Genomic DNA, 12072 nt, shown 5'->3' with positions numbered 1-12072 from the left:
AAGAGGTAAATATATAAGAACTTTCTGTGATTTTCATTGCCCAGAAATAATTTTGTTACTAAAAAATCAAATTAATTTTTATTAATGAGATATGCCCAATGTCTATACTGTGCACTGGTTAAGAGATGGGCAATTTTATCATTGTATCAATACATAAAATACAATCCCCTACCGGAAAAAGAAGTGATAAGAACTTTGTCCTTCATTTAAGGAAAAGGCACTACTACTGTCCTAGCATCACTCAGATGTATATCTTGTCTTTCCTGCAGTAGTAATAGTTAAATGATTCATATCCTCTTTCACTTGGTTTCCTTACATTATTTACTTTTACAAAGAGTCCATTGATGGAGTTTGTAAGTGCATCCTATAGATACGAAATTATGCACGACTGACATTGACTTATTCGGGCATCAGTTCTACCATTTCATCATTATTATTGTCCTATTCTAATTAAAGGAATTACTCAGTACAGACTATGAATCAACCCCAGGTATAGAGTATACAGATCACCTAGTCCAGCTGTGTGAAACTAAAAGAAGAACTAGAGATAAATTTAGAAGGAAAACTCTTTAGGAGCCATTCAGGTTTTTGTCCCTCCCTGGTGCTGATTCTGTAGACTCTGTAGGAAGGAGGAATTCTATTAACTGCCTTATCTTGTCTAATATTAGAAGACACCAAATGTTGAGTAACTTTGGAAACTTATCTAATCCACACCTTTGGCTCTTCACGGGAGACTAGTTCATCAATATTCTTATTGCATTTCTAAAATCATATAAATCCTTGAGGTAGTATTGATAAATATGGATGAGTAGAAGCAATGGATAACCCACAAAATTCTGATTTGCATTTCACTTTGTAATGCATTAAATGTTTTTTGTTCAATATCTTCCTAATAAGAAAATTTATTTTGTATTCCTTGAACACCCATAGTAGTTGAGGAAGGCAAACCAAGGAAAGCTAACATTTTAAAAAATATATATGGATAAACCAGCCAGAAATGATGAAAAGGAAATTGAACTTACAATTAGGAAATGATTATTGCATGTGGGAATTTTTTTGAAAAATGTATTCATTTATACTGCTTGGCATATTGACCTAGCAAGGTAGCCACTTAAAAAAAAAAAAAAAGAGTATCTACTAGCTTACAACCACATACTTCTAATCATCTTAATAATGATAAGTAACTATGACCTCAAGTTATAGACCTCAGTAATAAACTTTTATTTACTTTAATTATGGAATTTGAAGGTGTCTGTTGTTGATTTGATCTTATGCATATTTTTCTACTGTAACTTTTGAAAGGATATAAGGAATGATTTTCTAGGATGGTGATTAAATAACATTTTCACAATCAAGACCTGATATTGTTTTATTGCCTGTGCTTTTTCCTCACAACAGAAACCAGGAATGGATCTGGCAGACACCTATATTATGTTTGTTCGGCAAAACCAGGATATTCTTCGAGAAAAGGTCAATGAGGAAATGTATATAGAAAAGTTGTTTGATGTAAGTAACTACCCTTGCAAATCATGCTGGCTTTATAGATGTACTGTGAAGGAAAAAGTTACACTTTGATGGTATGTCTGCAAAGCAGACTCTCTTTTTTTATTTCTTTTTCTTCTACACAGCTAATATAGTTGATCATTTTATTTCTTTGACTGCTGACAGAAGCCTTAACTGGCTTTTTTCTATACTTGAAAACTGTCACTATTAGAGTGAGAGTCTCAAAGTCCTTCTAAGATTAATTTGAGCAAGCAAGATGGTATCCAGTTTACCATTGTGTATAGTTTACATCACTTGCCTTTGCAGCAGTCCATAAACAGAATCAGACTGTAATGGATTTGGCCCCTACTATAAAAGTTTTTCTTAAGTCAGTATAATATTCTTCATTTACACAAAGAAATAAGCTGCAATAAAGGCAGATATCTGCCTCTGTACTGTTAGTGTGCATTTTCATCTTGCTTTCCAGTACTGATGTTTGCTAACAGAATATTGCTGTGGTCTCGTGAAGGTCTTCACCGAGGCATGGCAGCTCCTAGCATGGGGAGGTTGTGGTTTTAGATGGCCTGATCAGCAAGTTTCATTCACCGAGTACCCGTAAAAGAGACTAAGAGAGCAGTCCATTTCAACAACAGTGTTGTCACTCATTTGTAATTATTCAGCCGTCAGTTCAAAGGAAATGGTACTTTGCTTGTGACATAACTTGGCATAATTCACTACAGTGCTGATTCTGAAATGTAATATTTGCTTTGAACTGTATTTATTTATGTACATCTTCTCTGCATTTTAGAAATGCTTTTCTGGCAGTTTCCTTTAATTATGCAAGTTACTGCAAATGTTTTCATAACAGCAATTCATGGGCTTCATGGTGACACTTCAGCTGTGGCAGTTACAGAAGGTCCTGCTACGTCATCATCTCCACCATGGTCTGTCATGTCAGTGTTTGCTGTTTGTCAGATTGGGTGGTCAAAATGAGCCTTATCTTTCGTATTTTATGTTTCTAGCCTCTACCCAGGCTGTTTTACAATAAAAGTATCATCTGTTTTAATAAGCTAAGTGTTAATATGTGTGAAAAGAATGATTTCCTAAAAGCTTTGATGCCCTGCAGGGGTAGAAAAATTATCATCCATCCAGCTGGCTCCTTTACAAAATACTGAAACCATATTAGCAACTTCTGCTTCCACTTGGTATTGCTCTGAATTTACAAGCATATGTTTCATTTCCAAGTTCTCTTTTACTTTTTTTGCTTATGTGGTAATTTTCAAAAATGTTGAACAGAAAAGAAAAGTTAAGTTGATGTTATTCCTATTATGTTTCTTCTTGTTTTAGCTAAAGCACATCTTCTATGGTGAAAAAATGGTAGAGTCATTCTGGAAATAGGCCACTGTGTGTCTCTGTGTGTGTGTGTGTGTGTGTGTGTGTGTGTGTGTGTTTCTTAACATCTTCAATTTTTTGTCTTGGCGACCTATTTACTACAAAGCTTGCCATCAAATTGTAGCAGAGGTAGAATTTCTTTTCTTTTTTTGTAGATTTATTTATTTATTTATTTATTTTTGTCTGTGTTGGATCTTCGTTGCTGCGCGCGGGTTTTCTCTAGTTGCGGTGAGCGGGGGCTACTCTTCATTGCGGTGCACGGGCTTCTCATTGTGGTGGCTTCTCTTGTTGTGGAACAGGGGCTCTAGGCGCGCAGGCTTCAGTAGTTGTTGCACGCGAGCTCAGTAGTTGTGGCTCGCGGGCTCTAGAGCGCAGGCTCAGTAGTTGTGGCACACTGGCTTAGTTGCTCCGTGGCATGTGGGATCTTCCTGGACCAGGGCTCGAACCCGATGTCCCCTGCATTGGCAGGCAGATTCTTAACCACTGCAGCACCAGGGAAGTCCCAGAATTTCTTTCTTCATCAAGTTATTTCCTACTTCAACTCCCCTTCATTCACCAAACTTCTTTTGAAGACTTTTTGTATGGCGGCAATAACAAACGGAGCTAACTAAAGTGGATGCCAGGAGGCCAACATTAAAATGATGTGCTAGTTTGATTGTCCTGGTGATAGGTATATACTTTCCTTTCAACGCCTAAGCGTCAGACATGGCTGTGAGTTTGCTTCTAAAAGGAACCCTTGACAAGCAACCATCTGTCTTGGTTGTGAAGGTTTTGTCATTCTGTGTATCCCCAGTAGCACACTGGACTTGTTATTTGTAAAATAGTTATAATGTCCTTAAACATTCTAATAGTTTTAAGTTTCACATTTTTATTACTGTAATTAAAAATAAAAAGTAAACTGTAATTCTATTGATATGTCACCAAGAATAACATATGAAGGGGTACCGAGAGCCCCTAATTAGCCAAGACTGAATTTGCCTCAATTACAGTTAGTAAATGAGAGGTTATCAAGTATGTGTTGAAAGGTAAAGTAGAATGTGTATCTTAAGCAACAGATCATTACTGAGAGACGTTATATAATTATTGGAAATCCACTTGGCTGGAGCTTAAAATAATATTGTTAGGTGTCAAGAAACAGTAGAAAGTAATGACCCTATAAATCCTGTTAGCAACCTTAGCCTATTACAGATAAAAGACTGAACAGTTTTATTCAGGCATCATGACAAACTTTTGCTATTCCAATTCGCTTCCTGAGTAAGGAAACGGAGCCTCCCACCTTCAGATGCAGAAGAAAATGTGTACACACGCACTCACACGCCTGCGTGCAGACGTGCGCACACTCACTGCAGTGAGTCAATACTTAGTGGTTTTAACCCACCCAGATGAGAGTACAGGGCCTGCAGCTTCTGGTCATGAAATATGAAGAGCTTAACTCCTTACAAAAGATATGCTTTTTATCCAGATGAAGTTCACTTCATTCTAGAACACATAGCAGTATTTCTATATAAAACAATTATTCTATAAAACACCCATCCTGCCACCAACGCCAACACTTTAAAAAAGAATGCATGTGTTTTACTAAAGAATTTTTTTCTGCATGATGCCTCACGTGTGAAAAAGACTGCTGAAAATTCTGTGAAACTGGCCCTGAGAGTAGTAATTAATGACTTGTGGTGTTCCTGGCCTCAGAAACTTTTTGATCAATTAAGTATCTTACTAGTTCCTGATATTTGTGGCTAAATACCTTAGGGCTCTGTTTAAATAATTGTACCAGGGACTAAGGTAAAAAAATGACCATTGCCCTGGATTTGCATCCATTGTTTTGGGAATGCGCCTGCAAAGGAGAATGGTACCTTCTACTGTTGTCCACGTGCAGCACCCCACCCAGCCATACACCATGACTCTGCTTCCTGAGCATCCTGCACTGCTATTATTATTGTTCTAGCCCCTAATGGAAGTTTTCTTACCTCTTCAATGTGTTAAAGAGGGGGATGACTAAAATCTGTATTATCTGAAAGACCATAGGTAGGATAATCTTAGACGTTTACATCAAATCTTGAAATATTAAAACTAAAAGTATCATTTGAAGATCAAAACAGTTAATATTAGGATAAATATCAAGACATTCTGCTTTACTCCATAAGTGGTTAAACTTATAAAACACTTTCTGCTTAAAACAGAAATAATTTCAAAAAAGTGTAAGTAAATGATGGCAGATCCCCCGTTTAATGGAAGGTACTAAGTTTGATTAAGGTACATCCCTAATCCTTTCAAAGTGTCAAAATAATTATAATAGCCTTCCCCGTCACCACTACTATTTGCAGGGCACCTCCATGTACCAGGAAATGTGCTAGATACTTGACCCATATCATTCCTAACCTTCTGGGTAGATGCCATCTCCCCCATTTTAGCCTTATTTTCAGGTTAAGGAATCTCCCACCCAGAGACAATAAAGGACTTGTTAAGTGCTAAGTCGGATTTTGAAATTGTGTCTCTCTAGTTTCAAAGTCCATGTTATGTCTACCATACTTCAGATTTACAAAATTTGAAGTGGTAAAACAGCGTTTGTAGGAAGAGGGCTAGACCAGGAATCCAGAGACCTCAGTTCCAGCCACAGTTCTGCCATTAATTGGATGAGTGAGCTTCAAGAAGTTATGTCACCTGTTTGAGACTCAGTATAGGTAGTACATATAAACTGAAGAAGCTAGTCTAGAACTCCAGATGGTTTCTGAAATCCCTTCCAGATTTTAAACCAACAAATTAACTTAGTTTTAATTTTAGCAGTGGCGCCAAAAGTTACTGGGTTGGTTGCATGCTGAGTCTTGCACCCCGGAGTAGCAATCAATTCTTAAGTTTTTTTGTGATGGCCAGGTGAAAGCAATAAGCAGTAGCAATTACAGTAGATAAGTAGAAAATAGATTCTATATAAAGACTGTCATTTGACATTCTGTACAGCTACCACCATGGTTCTGAACCCTACATTTAGAAAAATGGTTGGAACTCATATATTCTGTATTCATGTTAAGTCTTTCTGAGTGACCAGAATAGCTTAAACAGAGGCTGTCTTTGCCTGTCAAGTGGTCATTGGTGGTACACAAGCTGTTTAAAATCTATATGTTAATATAATAGTCCCCGCGTTGCACAGTATATTCTTGTAGCTTATATTGTACAACATGGGGAATATAGCCAATATTTTATAACTATAAATGGAGTACAACCTTTAAATATTGTGAATCACTATATTGTATATCTGTAACTTATATAATATTGTATAGCAACTATACTTAAATTTAAAAAAAGAAAAAATTATACTCACTTATTACCATTATGTTTTGAATCTAGCCAAAGGAAAAAAATATACATGTTAAATCTACTTTTTCAATCAAAAAAAAATGTGTCTTATCTGGGTAAGAGAAATCTAAAGGAAGTTCTGTAGCAGAAGAGAATATGGATTCACCAAAAGAAGGTGTTCTGCTTTGCAGGCAATCTCCCTTACCCCAGTATATAAAACATCATTGTCAGTAGCTGTTTAAAAAATTTTATCAAAGCAAAACCATCTACAACTTGTCTGATCCCAATATAAAGGTATGGCAATGATTTTCTAATTCTTAAGTTCCATTTTTAATGCCTACTATGATGTTTCTTCCCACGCTCTCAAGTTTCAGCAAACATAGAGCCCCAGGTGCCCATGGGTCAGGAGAGAGGCTGGGCAACTTCCCTGAGAGCTTTGGATCTCTGGGTCAGAAAGTGGTGATGTTTCAGAAATCAAAACTGACACCACAGTAATCGCCACGAGAGCATCCTCTGTGGTCACTTCCTAATGTCCAAGAATATTACAATGCTGAGGCCCGTAGGGGTCGACTGAAGTGCATCCTGCTGTCCAGGAGAGACACTCAACCTTCCTACCTCTCTAAACCTTTGTGCATTTATAGGGCATTTCCCATCTTGTGTCCCTTTGAAACAATTTCGATTTAGCTCTCGTGTTGCTGAAGACACATCAGGGTGCAGTATTTAATTGGTAAATCATGCAGATTAAACATTCTCTTGTGTTATAAACTGATTAAATATCTAATTGTTGAGGAGTTTCATCTCAATGAGATTTTTTTTAAATCGTGTTGTGATGTCTTCTAAAATTAAAAGTAATTCTTTAAATGATAATTAATCAGTGATATTCATCCGAATAGTGTTTTATGAAGGATTAATTTCTTAGGGCTTTCCTTGAAAAGAATTCTTTTCAGTAAAGAAACTCTAAATTAAACATTTTAAGTAAAATCGACCTAAACTACGTCAGTGAGTTCAGTAGCCATTTTAAGATATGGTAAGAAAAAAAAAAAAGAAACTATTGCAAGTGAATATGCTTTTCAAAATAAAACTAATTTTGCACTTCTATGCTCTTGTTTTTCTCTGGACTCCCAAATAAGAAAAAGGCGGGAAATGCTCAGAATTTTTGAGTTAACTGTTTCACACCAATGCCCAAATTTTTGATTTGAGAATTTATTCGTCCTCAGTAAGACTGACACTACTTTAACTTATTTAAAAATTAAATTTATCATGTTGGTTTCCCGAGAATACATGAAATCAACAGGACATGAGTAAGAATGGCTGCGAGATAGTAGGATATATTTAGAACTGACCATCTACTTTTTCAGTCATATTCCTTGGATGAATTTCTTTGTGTATGTAATCAACCTCATTATTAGAAATGCAGGCTGGAACCCGTTAAGACCCGTTAAGAAGACTTCTTTGCCTTCTTGCATTTCTTATCATTCCATGATATTATAGATATATTCTCTTATATGTGAATGTCGATTTAAAAATAGCACTTTTCCTCTTTTCAATGATCTTTCACTTTCAAATGTCGAGCAATTTGTTATATACCTGCCTAAATCAGTATAGCTTCCTGTTACAGAGTATTTTCTTTTTGGTTTTGTCCCTATGTAAAAAGAAGTCAAATATAAAGCATTAATTTTGGTATATTATGCCCAATCATGATTTCCCTATGAACACTCAAAATTAAATGTCACCATCACTCTCATGTCATTCCATTCTTTTCCTTTTCCATCACTAGAAAAGATGGATGATAGAAGCTCTGTGATGTACTTGAGACTATTTGAGATCATTTATTTCCACCCACTGTTAGGTCGTGTACCCTGGGCCACACTGTGCACTAAAGGTAGATAAGAAGTTTAACTATCTGTTTCTTACTTGTGTTATAGGACCGGCATCTCACATCTACATTTGAACACTGTCTTATTTAGCTGCTTTAACACATTGTTTTCCAGGTGGTGTTTTTTATTTTCATTATATGTATTCCTGCTTTGTTTTACCCACAGTATTCAGACTCCCACTGAAGTTGTGTGACGTCTTTTAAGACAGTTGTAGTCAGACTTGTTCTGTATATGGTCATGTCCGCCTCAGTAAATGCCATACAGAGCTTGCTCCTTAGCTGTTTTCTTTTTTCCCCTCAAAGTTTGTTTCTCTTCAAAACCTCTGCTCTCAAATTACAGCTGTCTCGTTCATTTTAGTTAATAATCCTTATTTTCATGTTATCATTTGTAAGTGTAAGGGCTTATGAAAGGATCTACTTTTGATGTACGGTGTGTGCCAAAATAGCTTTGGCAAGTCCAGACGTGGCTCTGCGGCCAAAGGCCCTCATTTGAATCTAAGCTGTTGGTGAATTAAGACCTGAGAAACTTGAGATAAGCGTGCCTAATTGCCTAAAAGAAACTCAACAAGAAAATGTATTGTAGCTTGTTGATCTTATTTCTTTAATAATTCAAAAGAATCTTCCAGAAATATGTGGACTTCTTCCTTAGATTCTTGAAATGTGATCACGGGACACAATTGTCATTTGGCACTTGCCCAGAAATACACATCTTTGCATGAGGCACCTGGACATATGTGGCAGGTCTGGTAGAATCAGCTAATTAACAACACAGGCTTAAACAGGCACCTCATCTGGCAGTGCAGTTAGTTGCCTGATGGTGCTCAGCGGGACCGGGTAGTGCTTTTTATTTTTCTATCCTAATGGTCTGCTGCCCACCTAATTTTGCCTTATTGTCAGTCACTACTTACCGCAGCTTGGGGCCCTCCCAGGAGGCTAAATTATTATCAAAGGATTAGGGAGATGTAGCCTTGCAGCTCTGACATTTCTGATTACTTGTCTATGCCCGAACACTAATTAGCTGTGACTAATTAAGAAAAATGTTCCTGCCATAGAAAACCATTTAAAAGAACTGAGAAGTAGAAAAGCAATTCAAAAGCTGAGCAGTGCTCAGATTTGCTGATGCTCTTTAGATTTCCACCAGAGCCTTAACTCACCTTTAATTGTGCTCAGAATTAAAAAAAAAAAAAAACTCACATGTGAACTGATCTGAGGTTTTTGTTTGAATAGGAAAAAAAAAAATTGTGGTTGATCACCTAAAATCTCTTAGCAATGGTAAAACTCTCTCCGATGAATGGGAAATGTCAAAACTTGCATTTTCATCAAGAAATTTTTCTTAACACTGAACGCATAAGTATGCATTTGCCTTCATTCACCCAAGCCGGTAACAGTGACTTAATAGCCATGGAAGAAATAAGAAAATTCTCCCTCCTGATTTTATCAAAGATAGTTGAAATAATTACAAGCAACATGTTGAGCATTTCAAAAGTTATTTAGTATTGATTTCATGCTGCCTTCACATGTAATATGGTCTGAAAACTCTGACTTCTCCACACAGAGCCTGGCTTTTCCTCGGTGGTTTGCATGCTTGCATCTGGCAACCAGTGACTTATTAATGAAAATACCCAGTGCTTCCCTGGTGGCGCAGTGGTTGAGAGTCTGCCTGCCGATGCAGGGGGCACAGGTTCGTGCCCCAGTCCGGGAAGATCCCACATGCCACGGAGCGGCTGGGCCCGTGAGCCATGGCCGCTGAGCCTGTGCGTCTGGAGCCTGTGCTCCGCAACGGGAGAGGCCACAACAGTGAGAGGCCCACGTACAGCAAAAAAAAAAGAAAGAAAAAAGAAAATACCCAGGACTCCCCTGAGACCAGCATCTCTTTCAGTTGACCAGTGTGGTGTTTTCATAGAAATGATAGCTACTGTTCTTCTCTTCAAACCTAACTTCATAAGCAAATGACACATGGCTTTAAAGCCATTTTCTGTGGTAGCCTTTTGAACTTCTCCTCCGTCAGACACTCCCTCTGCAAGCTTTCCATGCAGCCCCATCTACGTGGTCAGTGCCATTCACAAGTGGGCACAGCAGTGGCAGCCAGATTGCCACTATTGACTACGTCCAACTACAAAAAATAAATAAATAAATAAAAATCCGTGTAAGGAAACGGCTATTGTAGTAAATCAGCATCACTGTGGCAAAACCATGTGTTTATTGAATGCATTGAAAGGAAACTCTATAAAAGAACAATTTTCACAGGTACTTATAAATACCTAAACTCCAGAGAGCCCTCAATTTCTTGATCTCAGCCCAGCCCTAATTAAGAGACCATCTAAATTTTGCTGTCTTAATATGGGCAAAATGTTTTGTTTGAAATAAAGCAAGTTCTAACCCCTACGTCACCAAAATTCTTCATGCTGTTTTTTAAAACCCATTTCCCTTTTTCCTCTCAATAGAGAACAAAAAGCAGGTAGCCAGCATCTCTAGGGAATAATCCTTCCTATATATAAAGACTGTTATTAAGGCACCTGTCATACTTGTCTGCTCCAGGATAAATAATCCCTATTTGCTAAACTTCTCTTCATAGGCCCCTTTTCTAGCCCTTTAATCATCTTTGTGGCTGTCCTTTGAAACTTCTCAAAATGTTCTTGGTCATGCTTAGGGTTTAGAGTCAGGAATAGGACGCAGTATTTGAATGTGGCTGAACAAGATTTTTTTCAAGGCATATTCCTATTTATGCATTCTCATGGATAACTTTCCCATACTTTTGCTCTACTGATCCTTATAAATTTGGTCCCATATGCTCCCCATATTTCTTGTTGACTTTCCTCTTACTGCCTATGTTATACAGTTAAAAATGTATATGTTTATAGATGTAGGATGGTCATTCCTGTGACGTTTTGGATGCATAAGATCTAGAAAACAAATCCAATTCATCCTTCAAATAGGATGTGCAAGGGATGGTGATGAATGTTGGGATTAAAAGGTTAGGCATTGGGACTTCCCTGTTGGTCCAGTGGTTAAGACTCTGCACTTCCACTGCAGGGGGCACTGGTTCAATCCCTGGTTGGGAAACTAAGATCCCACATGCTGTGCGGCCAAAAAAAGAAAAAAAAACGTTAGGCATTTGTTTCCTCCCACATAGTTGGGTATCTCTGTCACAATGACTCGGTAGGATTCTAATTAAAATAGGAAATCAAAACCCCTCTTATTATTTATTCATACTACCAGTATTTATTTTCTAGAGGCCACACACTGCTAGAAGCTTGGAATGCAATGTTAGATAAGATACACCAAGTTCCTGCCCTAAGGGAGCTTACATTCTTACGGCCAAGTGGGTCTTCTGAAAAAGTTGTTAATTTCTACATTAAAATATTTCATATTTTCACCTATTGAATAGACATTAATAGATTTTTTCCAAATGGATGTACTATGGAGAATTAAAATTTAGTACCCTTTCAAAATAGATGATAGTGATTATCTAAATATGACGTTTATTTATTTCCCTCTGTTGCAAGTGGATAATTGGAAACTTGCCAGAATTTAGGGCCAGTGCAAGGGTTGCACCTAGCTCTAGTGCCTGCAACATCAAATGCCGTGACAATACAAGGGCACGCTCTCCCTCTCTACCCTTCATGGGTTCTTTGCTCAAAAGCCAGGCTTATACCAGCTCCCAGGAGAGCTCTCATGTTCCCTCAGACTCAAGGCAATAGTGCCACACCAATGATGTTTCTCACTTTTTTTTTTTAACACCTCACAAAACCAACAAGCATTGAAAGCACCCAGGACATGTCACTTCTTGGTGTAAACGCAGAGGCAGCACTGCCAGCCATACACCAGATATGCCCCACAGCCTCAGATACCCCCCAGGAATAGCTACCACTAGCCCTGAGCATATGCTGGAGGGGCAGCTCACTGCCTGTGTGACAGACTCTTGAGGGCCCATCCGGGAGCTGAGCACATCAACCTCTGAGCACATAATGTTATCATACCTTTGTGTATAAGAGTATATATGTGGACACTCATATATGTACATAGACATG

At 37.8% G+C, this 12072-nt stretch overlaps 1 protein-coding gene across 2 annotated transcripts in view; it reads left to right on the top strand.

Moving 5' to 3' along the window:
• Positions 1-12072, top strand: part of CADPS2 (calcium dependent secretion activator 2) — a 493834-nt gene that overhangs the window by 467136 nt on the left and 14626 nt on the right. For both annotated transcript variants that reach the window (XM_060108899.1, XM_060108898.1), the window contains one exon: positions 1399-1506. In XM_060108899.1, the coding sequence (XP_059964882.1) occupies positions 1399-1506 (108 nt within the window). The remainder of the gene's footprint in view (positions 1-1398; positions 1507-12072) is intronic.

Source organism: Mesoplodon densirostris, chromosome 9 (assembly GCF_025265405.1).
Source record: "Mesoplodon densirostris isolate mMesDen1 chromosome 9, mMesDen1 primary haplotype, whole genome shotgun sequence".
In the NCBI taxonomy this organism is placed as follows: domain Eukaryota; kingdom Metazoa; phylum Chordata; class Mammalia; order Artiodactyla; family Ziphiidae; genus Mesoplodon; species Mesoplodon densirostris.
This window is presented reverse-complemented; position numbering and strand designations above follow the sequence as displayed.